The sequence below is a fragment of the Podarcis liolepis genome (assembly GCF_965112155.1).
Source record: "Podarcis liolepis genome assembly, chromosome: 7".
Taxonomy (NCBI): domain Eukaryota; kingdom Metazoa; phylum Chordata; class Lepidosauria; order Squamata; family Lacertidae; genus Podarcis; species Podarcis liolepis.
In genome coordinates, this window is record NC_139561.1 from 29,131,713 (window position 1) to 29,146,786 (window position 15,074).

General features: G+C 46.6%; 2 protein-coding genes across 2 annotated transcripts in view; both read left to right on the forward strand.

Moving 5' to 3' along the window:
• Positions 1-15,074, forward strand: part of ZBTB48 (zinc finger and BTB domain containing 48) — a 386,674-nt gene that overhangs the window by 321,019 nt on the left and 50,581 nt on the right. The window lies entirely within an intron of this gene.
• DNAJC11 (DnaJ heat shock protein family (Hsp40) member C11) overlaps positions 1-15,074 on the forward strand; it is a 60,603-nt gene that overhangs the window by 31,930 nt on the left and 13,599 nt on the right. The window contains exons 5-6 of the mRNA XM_083513064.1: positions 12,934-13,062; positions 14,629-14,751. Coding sequence (XP_083369190.1) covers positions 12,934-13,062; positions 14,629-14,751 — 252 coding nt within the window. The remainder of the gene's footprint in view (positions 1-12,933; positions 13,063-14,628; positions 14,752-15,074) is intronic.

Genomic DNA, 15,074 nt, shown 5'->3' on the forward strand with positions numbered 1-15,074 from the left:
ATATTAAAATGGACATGAGAGGGTGGGGGGGGTCTCTTGGAAGCAACTCCTTGTGTGTCATCCTGCTTTGCCCGAGGTCAGTTGCCTCTCCTTCACACCTACTTTGAACCCATTTCATGGAGATTTGTGGGTAGGGTGGGGTGAATAGTAGGGCATGCATCCTAAGCTTGAGGTTTGATGTTGGAAAGCTCTCACGGCCCTGGTGTTCTGTGCACAAAGGCAGAGACGTTATCCTGTCCCTGCATCTCCATGGTATAAGCCCTGTATGTCTGGAATGGCAACAAAGAGTTCAGTTCATTGCCAAAAGGGACCCACCTTGGCGTGTTTCGTTTTTCCTTTCAGCCCTGTCCACTCCTACCTGCTCTTGCTGTTTCTTGCATGTGTACATAGAATCACAGAATTGTAAAGTTGAAAGGATCCCACAAGGATCATCTCGTTCACCCCATGCAGCAGTTTACACATACATAGGGTCATGGCACATGAAAACCTAGATGTTTTGTAATTTCCATTATTCCTGGGACTGGGTCATGGGACTTTGTGGAGAGAGGACAGTCCAGGGAAGGGGGTAGGTGAGCAAGTGAGGGGCGGCACTTGTCACCCTGCACTCCTTCCCCTTGACTTCAGGAGCCTGACATTTCCAGTGAGGAGGCGGCTGCATTTTGCCGCGGCTGTTGAGCGATAAAGAGGAGAGCCGCATTGTGAGCCGAAGCCTCTGCATCCGGTGATAAAAATCAGCCATCTGGGTGTTTACAGCAATTGCTTATTGGCATTCTATGGAAATGTCTCTCCAGGCAGCGTCCTGTGGAATTAGGTAGCACAGCTGTGATCGTTTCATACAAGAACGCGAGTTATTTTAAAATTTCCGACGGTTTATTAGTTCTATAAAATGGGCTTCAAATAAGTAAGCATTTCTAACCAGAAATAGGGAGCAATAAGCAGATGCGGGCAGCTTGGCAGGCTGCAAGTTGTCTGGTTGTGTGTTTTTTCTTTCGTTTTCTGCTGGCTTTTTCTTTCTCTGTTTCAAGACACTGCACTGGAGGGTTGGAGGATGTCAGTGACCTGCTGTGAGTAGAATGGTAATTCCAGCATACGAGAGGAAGGGTACTTCTGCCTTCCTTTGCAGGAGCAGGAGCATCGCAGCCGAGAAGGTGGGGGGCTTGCAGGCTGTCCAGTGGTTTGTGCCTGTTCTCCATTTGGGTTGATGACTGTAGGTGGGGGTTTCCCACAGCAGTTTTCATGGGCCGCAGGTAGCAGCCATGTGCAGAAGTGGCACAGCTTTGCCAAGGGATGAGCTGAGGTGTTGCCTTTGGAGGGTCAGGCTGTGGGGAAGGAAACTAGTCGTTTTTGCAGTTATTACTTTTACCAGGCATAGGGCAGCTTCATCTCAGCTGGTGAAATACCTTGAGGCCACAGGATCTTGCACCTCTCCACACCCCAGTACATGGAAATAGGAGTGTGCCAGACATAAACCTGGGGTCCTCCTGGTGCTGTTTGGACTACAATTCCCATCAACCCCAGCGAGTGGTAAGGGGTTATAGTAGCTGGACTCCAGCAACATCTGGAGAACACCAAAGACTGCTCTAGTGGGAATCATAGAATTGGAAGGGACCCAAAGGGCCGTCGAGTCCAACCTCTTGCAATTCAGGAATGAGTTGGAGCCGAAGGTGGGTCAGAGCCAAAGCTGCAGGTCTCTTGTCCCTTATCTCAGTTCAAAATATGGTCCTTGTGAAGCACTGGTTGCTGTCCGCTCTTTTTATTAGAACATGGCCTGAAGATCTATGAGGATGCAGCAGAAGCAGCATGGAAGTCCAGCCATTCTGAGTCTCTTCGGCATCTAAATGGGGAGGCACCGGGGGACCTCCTGAGGCGTTCTCAGGTGGGAGGGGGACCACAGCATAAATGAAGTGCATGAGCAAAAGAAAAGCAAAACAACATAATTGTTAAATAACTGGGTTGGGTTGCAAATCGCCTGCCATGCCCTGATGATCAAGGGATCGTGTGGCCACTTGTTTGAGTTTGTAGTTCATTTGGCCTTCTTCAGTACAGATGCTTCCATGCCTGGCATTTAAAATGAGAAGAGGAGAGCAACAACAGAGTACATGAATTCAGTTTCACGCTCTCTGGCCCCATTTGCATCAGTAGCTCAAATGGTTTCTTCTTGAAATGCCACAAAGTGGCTGAGGGTGTCATCTGAGCATTGGACTGTGTCCTCCTCCTTTTCCCTAGAGCGGCCGTTGCCGAAAACCCCATGAGGTTCTGAAAGCCTCTAACACTTGCACACAGCTCATTGTGGTTGCACAGCTGTGAGCATCTCCACTTGGCAAAAAGGCGCCTATTGCAACCTTGTTTATTTCCACTCCATGCTTCTGTGAGCAGAGTTATGCTCAGTGGTGTGCCATCGGCAGCCCGTGTTATATTCTGAATGCAAGCGCAGCCTCTCTCTCCTCCTTGTGTGCCAGGACCCGTCTTGGGTAACACCGCACATTCTCAGTTTCAGGCTGGTGCAAATGAAAGGGGAGTTGTGACGAGCAGAGCTATATTTCCCGAAAGAGAGAATTCTAAAATAAGATTGCAGGGTGCACGCGGAAAGGTTGGCCTGGGGATTCTGAAAGCATGTCTTCGACTGTCACCTCGAAGCAGCAGAAGATTGCACAGTGACCTTGTTCTATATCGGTGTGAAAAATATGCCTTGACCTGCCTTTCTCATATCACCTTTGCCATGAATGGTGGATTTAGTTTAGCAGAAAGATGTTCTTCTCCTGAATTAAGTTTCCCAGAGGCGCCTCTCTGGTGTTGCTTGCTGGCTGCGCTCCATCAGGCTCTGTCCTGCAGAAATTAATTGTGTGTGCCTTTGCATGCTTTTCAGCCTCTCTCTGGGTTGCAGCCGTGGGTTCTGTTCTGCTAGTTGAGGCAGGCTCCTTTTGTCGCTGGATGACTCTCAACTGGATGTGTGAACCGACTCTTGAAAAGCAGTGCTTTTGAAATGGTAGGAGGCAATGCAAGGCAGCCCATTCTCTCAGGCAGGCCATCAGTCCGTGTCTCTCTCCCCCCCCCCCATATAATTTGGCAGTCATCAAATGATCAACACACATGTGTGAAATTGCCTTTAGCCATGGTAGAAATTCTCTTGCGTATTTTGGGCAATAAAGGGGGGTGATCCTTGGGGACCAGTTGTGATCCAAGGGCCATGGCTCAGGAGCAGAGCACAAGGTTTTGCATACAGAAGGTCCCAAATTCAATCCCTGGCTTCTCCAGGAAGGGCTGGGAGGGACTCCTGCCTGAACCCCTGGAGAACAGCTGCCAGTCAGTATAGATTAGGGGTGGCCAGAAGATGGATCAGGATCTACTGGTGGTTATCTGGGTGCTGTGAAGTAAATCAGCAAGGAAGTAAATCAGCAATCTGATTCTCAGTTGTTCAGCAATACCAACAAAACTGACTTCAGGAAACTCTAACAAAAGAAAATAAAAAAGTAAGGGGGGCAGTTTCCAGGAGAGGAAAACCTGTGAGCTCTATTCAGTTTTGGAGCCCAAAATAAATTCTTGGGCTCTGAAAGATGTTTATCTTTTGTACCAGGTGAAACACACTAGATCTCGCAAGCCTGATGTCTACAATACACACTGCTGATCCATAGAATCATAGAGTTGAAAGGAACTCGAGGATTATCTAGCCCAACCCCTGTAATGCAGGAATATGCAGTCATCCCATACAGGGATTGAACCTGAAACCTTGGTGTTTTCAGCACCATGCTCTAACCTACTGAGCTATCCAGGTGGGCCAGTGGTTTGACTCAGTGTAAGGCAACATCCTAAGTTCCTATGCATTGTATTGCCCCAAGACCTGTTGACTGGTCATTCTGAAGGGTGACAGAATGTGACAGCATCCTATGTTCCAAACTGGTTCCTCCTTGTATAATTAGATATTGGGCTGGAACACAGGTTAAGCCCCCGTTGGAATCAGTGGTACAAGTTAGTCATTGGGATATGACTCTGCTTCCTGGGTTTAGCTTATTCCAGGAGTTCCCCAAGCTCCCCCCTGCTCTTGCCTCCCACAAACCTCCTCCTGAACATCGCCAGGCATCTTCGCAGTCCACTTAATGTCTTTTCTGCATGCTGCATTGATTGCAATGTGCTGTGCTAGATGCTGTACAGTATTTAAGTGTATTTTTATTTCTCCTTTTCTTTATTATATGTTGCATTTTATTGTATTCCATAGAATTCACATAGTAGCACAATAAAATGCATTGTAAGAAATAAAAGAAGCAATGAAAATACAGTTAAAATCAATATGGATATTTAATATGATGAATGTGGCACCACCTGTCTTCACCCCACACATCCACAGACATGCCACAGCCCACCTGAATGGACCCCATGGTGATTCACGAACCACAAACCCTTGCCTATTCTGACAATATTTCACCTATGAAGATACCTAATTTTGCTTTAAATTTAGACCATATGGATAAACCTGGTATGGAGTCGCTGTAGCCTAACCTTAGGGTCCTCCAATTTCATCACTCTGCTCATAATTACCCTGCTCTCGGCCCTTGAGGAATAATGTGTTTAATTTAGGGCTGCTTTCTTTCTGCTTTGATTTTTCCTCCACCAACCCAGCCACTGCTGCCGCTGCCGCCTCTCTCCAGCATGTCTCCGCTGTACGTCTGTGACCTTGGAGCAAGGACTGTCCCCCTCTCTGCCTGTGTTTCAGCCCTAGCTGCCTGGTTCTTTCTCGACTTTCCTCCGCAATTAGCCTGGTCTGTGGCCTTCCACTTTATCCCTAGCCAGGGCTTGTCTGGGTTGCTTGACTGTCGTCTTGTATTCTACAGAGGGAGAGAAAACACATAGAAACCAGTTGTTTCATGTTTGAAATCTGTGTTCTTTGTAAAAAGGTTTATTTTTTATTAAAACATTGTCATTAGAACAAAACTTCTGAAAACTATAGCAAGCAGTCTTATTTGAAAATATTTACTGTTTGGTTTTTCGATGGGTGGGGCGCTGATCACAATAAAGACCTTACCTTTGGGTTATGATCTCAAAGCCTGTGTCTCTTGAAAATGCCTTTGATGGCCATGGGGTGTGCTTTCTGGCTTTCTTGAGGCTGGGGAAGTGTAGAACCCATGGCTGCCAGGACACCTGAAGAGAGATCGTTCACCAAGCCAAATGGCAAGATGCCCACCTTTCTCCCGACTACCCCAGACCTGCTGCGCTGGACAACTTTATACTTTGGAAGCCAGCAATTCTAATGTGCTAAAGGCACTCTCTTTGCTGTAGTGCATGTATTCCAATCGAACGGTTGTTTAGCTTGAGGGATGTCCAGGGCATGAGAAGCCCATTTACTGCATACATTACATTGCTTGAAAGTATCTGGGTGTCTCCCCCCTTCAGCACAGAAAGGACGCCTCGCCATTTGCCACCCTGGAATGATCTCCTTCCTTTGGCGTAATAAATTGCTTTACTCGCTTACGAAGGTTGTAGTTCTTGTGCTGGCATTTTTCAGTCTCCAGCAACCCGTAAAACGAGACGCCGGTTCCAAGTCTTTCTGGAGTCCTTTAGATTCTGAACCAGAGGGATTCTGAATCCTGTGTGCACGTACTCATGGTGCAAGAGATAGGTTAAAGGAAATGCATCTCAAAACAGCGGTGTGAGCCTCTTGTTTGGCACTCTGGTGACCTGGAGTTTTTTTTTTATATAGCTCCAGGTAACTATACCAACCTGCTTCAGGTTGGCACTTCAGTGTTCCATAGAGAGTTAATGTATTCTGCAGGAGCTATGCCAGGCTAGTTATCTTTCATTATGCTGGTCCATAATCACCTCACCACTACCCCCTGTCTCATCTCCCCCACGTTTCTTCCCCAATCCCCAGTTTGGGGTTTAAGTTTGCTCTATTTGGAGTGGCTAGAAAGAGCCAGCCCCCCCCCCCCCCGCATCTCATACAGTGACAGGAGGTGTGTTCTCATCTTCCGGGTGCTATATTTAACCACCTACCATCTGCTATTCTGACCCCCACCCACCAATTCCTTCCATTTAAGCCAGATTCCCTTGCCAGTGCGGCATGGGCTCTGACATGTGACCTCACTATCTGCACCTCCCTTAGACGGGCTTGCCCAGCCTGTAGCTGGGAAAAGGCATCCTTGTGGAGAAAGGCAAGCAAATATAGCAGTGCTTTAAAAAACAGCCTGCCACCTACTTGTCCCAGAGGAGCTGGTAGAATGAGATCGGTGGGACTTTTTATGCTTTCGTTCAGATTTGTTGGTAAAGGTTGTTCAGTCCTGGAGGATTTGTGCTGTTTCTCTGAGGAGCAACAAGCAGCCATATATTGCGCCCACAAATGCTGGGCAAAAAGCAGCCACCCTCCTTGGTGGTCTTTGAACATAGTCAAACAGTGTGAGGTCGAGCTCACATAATCTATGTTAACTCTGCAAAGTCAAAGCCATGTTGGACAATTTTTTGGCCAATGAGAGATTAATGAGATATCTAATATACCCATACAGATTATCTGGGTGTACAGGGAAACAGTAGTGTTTATTTTTATTTTTATTAATTATTATTATTATTAGCCTCCAAATCAAAGAAACACAACTGGAGAGAAATACTGAAGTAAAAACACGCTTCATCTTTCAGAAACCCCTGTAAAATTGGGTGGTTTGAACCCTGGCTTCTGTGGGTTGAAATTAGCACTGCCTCGCTACTGACTCCACTGCTGGAGGTTTTGCGGAATATCTATGAACATTCCTGCTGCTCAGACACTTAAACTGTGCCAGCACCCAAGGCCATGGGAAGGCTTGATGATAGCCATTTCCCAGGAAGCCTGCCGTGAGTGAGAATTGGTTCCAGAAGACCAAGCATGGAGATTTTTTAATCATTTGGGGAGGGAGCTGGTTCTTTTTTTCATTTCAGACCAACTTGTGAACGTATCTGTGGGTCTTTTCTCTCGTCTGGGTTGGAAAAAGAGCTGTGGGAATGGGTGGGTGAAGCAGGTCTTCCTCCGAGAAAAAAAGCCCAACCCTTCTGGTTGGTTTGTTTTTAAGAAAAAAAAGAAAAGGGATTTAATGTAATTGTGTGTTTGTGAGGGAGAGAGAGAGAGAGAGAGAGAGAGAGAGATGCCTTTCCTGCATAAACAGGGCTTGCAGCTGATCTTATTTATTATGCTTATATCTTAGTTTTCCTCCAAGGACAGTACCTGCTTTTTATCCTCACAATAGTCCTTTGTGGTAGGTTAGGCTGAGAGATGGCCCAAGGTCACCCAGTGAGCTTCATGCCCGAGTGGGGATTTTGAACCTGGGACTCCACACTAGTCACTATACCACACTGACCTGTGATGATGATGATTACATTTATATCCCATCTTTCCTCCAAGGAAGTTCAAGGTGGCATACCCAATTCTCCCTCTCCTCATTTCATCCTCAAAACAGCCCCGTGAGGTAGGTTAGGCTGAGAGAGTTAGCCCAGGGTCAATGAGCAAGATTCGTGGCAGAATGGGGATTTGAACCCCAGTCTCCCAAATCCTAGTCCAGCGCTCTAGCCACTACACCACACTGGTTCTCTTTTTTAAAAAAATAACCTGTGTCTCTTATTCGGAATAGTACGCACCACAGGCACCAGGTGTGAATGGAAGGTCCAGCCTAGCTGGATAAGGACAAGGTGAGAGAGGAATTTCCGCTGAAGATCACAAAGAAATGTAGTTTGGGGTTTGTTTGTTTGTTTGTTTTTGCAAGTTGTAAGGTTGACTCAACCTTGCGGAGGTGTCTGTAGCCCACTAAGACTCATTAAAATCAGAGAGAAGGGGGAGCATGTAGATTGCAAATTTTAAAGCAATTTGCTTCCATCCATGCAAATGAGTGTGGAGTGAACTTATTTATTTGAAGCATTTTTTGCCTTGCTCTTCGGCCCCCGTTCCTGCAAGAAAAGGGCTTCCAGAGGAGCGTGAAAGTATCAACAACAAGATGGTCTCAGTCCTGAGACTTCAAAGTGATGAATTTGCTTGACCACAGAAGAGATTTCTGAGCTCTCCTTTTATCCCTTTCCTCCCTTTGTGGCAAGAAATAAAGCGTTTATAGTGAATTACTTTCTGAAGGCTCAGGTTCACACACACACAAGCACACCCCACTCCATAAGGGAGCTTTCTTGAGCAAGCGGGCTGGAGGTGAGGGGAAGCAAATCAGAATCTAAGCTCCGCCAGCCGTCTGAGTATATAGCGGCCTGAATAGCGGACAGGACTGACTGAGGCAGCGAAAAACATGTCTCGTTTGGCAAGCGCCAGGGCTTAATTTATGGCATCTCACTTTGTGTTCTCCCTCTGCAGGGACTGCAGCTTTCAGCCTTCATTCCCAATCAGCAGCCAAGAGCGTTTCTGCTTGCTCATTACTGGAGTTTGGGGTGGGGTGCTTCCTGGTTTGGTTCTCCCTCCCCCATTTAAATATCACCAGAGCGTCTTCAGCTGAAGGGGAAAGTGGCTCACATACCCCTCGCAAAGTCACTCTGGGTAGAATTGGCCAGTTTTGCTGGGGGCTGGTGCCAAGGAGAGCTGAATTCCGTTCAATTCAATTATTTTTGCATAAGCATCTCTTATCTCATATCATTTATTCTGGCTTGCCAGTTTGGGGGGGGGGGAGCAGGGAGCAGTCCACACAAGGCAGAGAAGCACCATTGCCTCCAACTGTTTGACCATCACAATCTATTCCTTCTGGTGTTTCTTTACAGCTTTGTTTAACTTGGATGCTTGCTTAGTTTAAAAAAGAACAGCAAGTGAAACCCAGGCTGAGACTCTCGGGGAGCTGGATGCGGCTGTGAGATTATGTGCTCCCATAGGATTATGATGTGCGATCAAGAGATGGCTGGCATCTTTCTCCTCCGCAGAGGAGCACAGTGGGAAAGCCTCTAGACCTGCTAAAAAAGAGTGATCCCTCTTATCCCTGGATCAGTTGCTCTCCAACAAACATCTGCTTAACTCCCATCAAGTGCCTTTGGCACCCAAGAGCAGGTTTCAGGCTCAGTGGCCTCCTAGCTCCTCCACTCCTCTTCAGTTGCTTCTCAGAGGCATTGATTTGGGAGCGCCACTCTGCTGCACTCCCAGGGAGCAACGTAGCAAAAAAAATGTTGGCACATCTTAGGTTTTTCCCCAGCACTAAACAGCACCCTGTTAGAGGTGGACATTCCTAAGCAGTGGAAAAAAGTTATTATTTATTCAATTGATATACCTTTTGTCAAAAGATCCCAGGGTGGTGAGCAACATTTAAGAACACATTTTACGGAGCACAATAATGAAAACATAATAAATAGCATAATAATAGACAGCATGATAATAAAATAACTGTAATAGCAGTCTGCCCCCCCCCCCCCCGCGCTTTAACAGGCCATGGAATATTTAATGGCCAAAGGCCTGGGTAAAGAGGAATGTTTTTGCCTGGCACCTGAAGACATTTAATGATGGTGCCAAGTGAGCCTCTCTGGGGAGAACATTCCACAGATGGGGAGCCACCACAGAAAAGGCCAGTGCTCTTGTTGCAGCCTTCCAAACCTTTCTGGGAGGGAGGACATAGAGAAGGGCATTGGGCACCAAGCGCAGGGTTTGGGTCGGTTTGTATGGGAGAGGCAGACCTTAAGGTATTGAGGTTCTGAGCCAAATGTCCCTGATGTCTTTAGATAGCTTTGGTCAGGTCTGGACTTGAAACTGCAGAAATGCTTTGATAGGGTCCTACTACCCTTTCTGTGCAGTGGCTGGTTGGGGTGGAGGCGCCATTAACACAGGCTCCCCTTCTGTCCCAGAACAATTTGGTACCACCAGTAAAACTCGGTTGCCTCATTGCTCACCCCCAGCCTTGTCTTCCTTCTCCTGCCCCTCTTTCAGTTTTGCACTGTGTCTCTTAGATTGTAAGCCAGGCTTCCTCAACCTCGGCCCTCCAGATGTTTTGAGACTACAATTCCCATCATCCCTGACCACTGGTCCTGCTAGCTAGAGATCATGGGAGTTGTAGGCTGAAAACTTCTGGAGGGCCGAGGTGGAGGAAGCCTGTTGTAGGTCTGCTAGTGGAGACTGTTATGTCTTCATTTTTTCCACGGCCCTTACTAAGAGCTTTAAAAATGCATCCCTTCATAAACTGATTTCCAGGGCTGAAAAGCCAAATGGATTCCCAAGCTCATGCGAATAGACCCACCTGTCATAAAGATCAGCCCTTCCTGTTCCAAGTGGTTCTGTTTGCCTCTTGTTGGCGTCTTCCATTTTGTAGTGCAGTATTTCTGCAGGTGGTGGTTGGCATGGTGGGGGAGAAAAGCCTTAAGGCGGATTTTGTTTTATTTTTGGTCTCAGTCTTCCCTTGCGTGCATTCTGGCAGTGGTGCCATGTGCAGGGTTTAATTTTATCCAGGCCTTGCCTACATCCTGAGGTCCTAATTGACGCTTTGATTGCCCGCCAGCATTAGGGGTGCAGCTGCACAAATCAGCCATCTCTGAGCTTTTCTGGATTCCCCCTGGATATCCGAGTGAGCAGGTCTTTCTGAGATGTTTAAAAATGGGATGGTTTGTCTCTTAATCTGCACAGGCCACTCTCTGAAATAGATGGTGGTACAGGAGCATGCAGCTCATGCATTCGTAATAGTGAACATCAGTTCTAGAGCAGTGTAGCAAGGAGGCAATACTTTCCTGCTTGGAGTTTACAGATTTGGATTTGGCAGAGAAGATAGCGGTGGGCACGTAGTTAGACTACAGAACTCACTGCCACAGGAGTCAGCAACAGCCACTAGCTGGGATGCCTTGGAAAGAAGGTTGGACAAATACTTAAGGCTGTTAGTGGCAACTGGCTATGACCGCTATGCCGTACCTCCACATCTGGAAGCAGTAATGCTTCTGAATGCCAGTTGCTTGAAGCAACAGGAGGAGACAGTGTTTCTCATAGTGGCATCTGATTGGCCATTGTGACAACAGGATGCTGGTCTTGGATGGGCCACCTGATCCAGCAGGCTTCCCTTACTTGGGGTGAACAAATGCAGGGATGACCATTTGCAAATTAAATTTTTATTGATTTTCAGTACACATACATACATTCATAAATTACACAGATATACCGGTAGGTTACATATTTAACTTAGGCTCGATCATGCCTCTGACTTCCCTCCATTTCTTTGGTAAGTATCAAATAAAGTTCTAATATCACGTACTCTATATATCTTATTATCAACTACACTCTGTAAGAGTTATTCCAACCCTACCAGTGTCTTCAAAGATTTACAATTGTTTCTTATATACATCAAATATTTACTCCAATTTTCTTGAAACTCCTGCTCGTCCTGATCTCTTAATTTTCCTGATAGTCTAGCCAGTTCTGCGTAGTCCATCATTTTAACCTGCCAGTCCATTATATTCGGTATTATGTCTGTTTTCCAATTCTGAGCTAACATATTTCTGGCTGCTGTCATGGCAAATAAAAAAAGGTTTTTATCTTTTTTTTCAATTTCCTTTCCAATCAATCCCAGTAGAAAAGCTTCAGGTCTTTTTGGGAAAGTATATTTAAAGATTTTTTTAAGTTCGTTATAGATTAGTTCCCAAAAGCCCTTCACTTTACTACAGGTCCACCACATATGGTAGAGGTCTCCCTCCACCTCTCCACACTTCCAACATTTCTTATTTTTTGTTCTATACATCCTTGCTAGTTTTACCGGTGTTAGATGCCATCTGTAGATCATTTTCCACAAATTCTCTTTTAAAGCAGTACAAGCCGTAAATTTCATGTTTACATTTCATAGTTCTTGCCACGCATCAAAATCGATATTATGGCCGAAATCAATAGCCCATTTAACCATAGCTTCCTTTATCTCTTCGTCTTTCATATACCAATCCAATAATAAATCGTATGTTTTTGATAATAATTTATTTTTACCTTCTAGAATATCAATATTAAATTTAGATTTCTTATCCTCAAATCCCTTTTTCCTTTTATCTTCTTTTAGTAGATCATTAACTTGGTGATACTGTAACCATCCTGTATATAAATTCTCTACCTCTTTATACGGTTTGAGTTTTATATCTTGATCTGTCTTTTTGATTAGTTCTTCATAAGTAGCTTTTTTCCCTTCCATATTAACTTTTTTGATAATTAAAACTTCTATTGGTGAAATCCACCAAGGGGTTTTCCTTTCCAATAGGTCTTTGTTTCTTTCCCAAACTTGAAATATTGATCCTCTGATTATATGGTTTAGAAAACCCTTGTGAACTTTCACCTTCTCATACCATAGGTACGAGTGCCACCCGTACCTATTATCAAAACCTTCTAAGTCTAAGAGATTGGTGTTTTCTAATTTTATCCAGTCTTTCACCCATGTTAAACAAGCCGCTTCGTAGTATAGACTCAGTTCTGGCAGGGAAAAACCTCCTCTTTCTTTTTTATCCAAGGGATAAAAAGGGATGACCATTTGAAGGTGCTTAAAAATGGCCCATGTCTTTCAGCGTTAAGGTCTCTGGTAACGAACTAAGGTTTTCCCCAACAAGGAATAGGGATGAATGTAAGGAACTGCAGCTGTGAGTGAGCATTGGGAGGTTAAGCCAAAGATAGGAACAATGAACTTGTAATCTGGTGAGCCGGGTTCGCGTCTCCGCTCCTCCACATGCAGCTGCTGGGTGACCTTAGGCTAGTCACACTTCTCTGAAGTCTCTCAGCTTCACTCACCTCACAGAGTGTTTGTTGTGGGGGAGGAAGGGAAAGGAGATTGTTAGCCGCTTTGAGACTCCTTCGGGTCGTGATAAAGCGGGATATCAAATCCAAACTCTTCTTCCTCTTCTAGGGGAGTGGGTTTTCAGAAGGGCTTGCAAAGGCAATGGCAGAGCAAAGGTTTTTCTTGCTGTTCCAGGCAGAAGACGACTGGGCGCTGAAGAGAGCAAGGCACTGAAACAGCTGAGCACAATGCCATTTAACACCAAGGGCTTGTTTCTTTGTTTCTCCAGGGGACAATTAGCGTTGGAATAGACGCCACTGACCTCTTTGATCGGTACGATGAGGAGTACGAAGAAGTGCCAGGGAGCAGCTTTCCCCATGTTGAAATTAACAAAATGCACATATCGCAGTCCATTGAGGTAAAGTACGTGTGTGTGTGTGTGTGTGTGTGTGTGTGTGTGAGAGAGAGAGAGAGAGAGAGAGAGAGAGAGAGAGAAATTAAAAAGGGGTTCTCTGTTAATGAGGCACCTCAGCACAGAGCAACGGGAAATGAAATTTGGCTCAGGGATGCAATTATCTGTTTCGAAATGGCACCGGAGGAAGTGGGGAAGGGAAGGTTCACTTGCGGCTGAGCCCATGTGCTGTCAGAGTCTCTCATGCGCTCAAGTGCTGTGCTTGGGCACCCCATTTGTATGCCACACACCTCCCATCTCTGGAAGCAGAGAGTCTTCACAGGCTCTGCGTGTGTTGCTCAAAAGCTGTATCCCAGGCAGAGGGTGTTAGTACTAGTAAAGAAAAGGTATGGTAAAGGACCCCTGGATGGTTAAGTCCAGTCAAAGGTGACTATGGGGTGTGGCGCTTATCTCACATTTCAGGCTGAGGGAGCCAGTATTTGTCCACAGACAGCTTTCGTGGCCAGCATGACTAAACTGCTTCGGGCGCAACAGAACACCGTGACGGAAACCAGAGCGCATGGAAACGCTGTTTACCTTCCCGCCGCAGCAGTACCTATTTATCTACTTGCATTGGTATTGCTTTTGAACAGCTAGGTTGACAGAAGCTGGGATAGAGCAACAGGAGCTCACCCCATCGCACGGCAAGCCCAAGAGGCTCAGTGGTTTAGACCACAGCGCCACCTGTGTCCCACTGTTAGTAGTAGTGGGGAAACCCAAAGACTCGATTCTGCTTCTTCTGCACACTTGGTCAGCATCCCCTGCCCACTGTTAGTTGAGCTGCAATATGATGGAGCATTCCGGGACACGCCAAGGACAGCAAGCGGCGGAGGGGCATTCATAAAACTAGTCAACAGCGCAGCTTCTTAGAGGGGTCGAATGCCAGGAGGCTGAGTGTAAAGAGAGCATACAGTGGACTTATTCAGTGGTTTGGTTGAATCATCACACCTCGAGTCTTGGCTAAGAGTGTATCTGCAGCAGATGATTGCTCTCAAATTCACCGGTTAATCTGATTCCACGTCTTGGGCATGTATGTCCACCCCTCCTACATGCAGAGGGCATCCGTGCAGCACACATTCTACCCACGTAGATGAGGCCACACAGTGTTGGGGCATAGAGTGTATTTCTCACTGTGGCCAACCAAATGCTTGCAGGGAACCTGCAAGCAGGAACCAAGCACAAGAACACTCTCCTGTCCTGTGGTTTCTAACAACTGGTATTCAGAAGCATTGCTGCCTCTTAAGTGTGGAGGCGGAGCACAGCTGTCATGGCTTGCCATCAATAGCTTTCTCCTCCATGAACTTGTCTCCTGTGTGCAGAGAGCATCAGTGCACACAGAGTTACGTTACACTCTCCCTGTACCCACTCAGGTGAGGCCACCTGGTGTTAAGTATTCATTTATATGGGAGACTGTAAAGGGGTGCCATCCAGGTGGGTCTGCTTTGGGTGATACCTGCCACTGAGAGTTAGGCCTGCTGTAGATTGTGCAGGACTCCTATGAGCTGCAACAAGACAGCTGCCTTTCTCTTGCAGGCTCCACTGACGGCCACAGACACTGCGATATTGTCGGGAAACCTCTCAACGCAGAACGGGAATGGCGGCGGCTCTGTGAACTTGGCTCTGAGGCGTGTGACGTCTGCCAAAGGCTGGGGAGAGGTAAGAGGACTGCTTTCTCCCAGTTTCCACCCTGTTTCTTGCTGTGTTTTGAGCCTTCTGGGCTGCTACTGCACCTATTCCTTCCCTGTTGGTGAGAGGTCACTGATTTCCCTTTTTTTAGGGCACCCAGGGCCCCTTTTTTTTCACTCTCTCGAAGCTGGGCGATGTCACTGTGCTGGACTAGGCTACCATCTGGACTTGCACAGATAACTTCCTGCTGTGAGCACCGCCGTGTTCCAGGGGAGGAAGCACCACCTGCCTCCTCTCCCTGGCTATACACTCCAGCGCCTATCCAGGCGTCCAAGTAGCTGCCACAGAGGAAG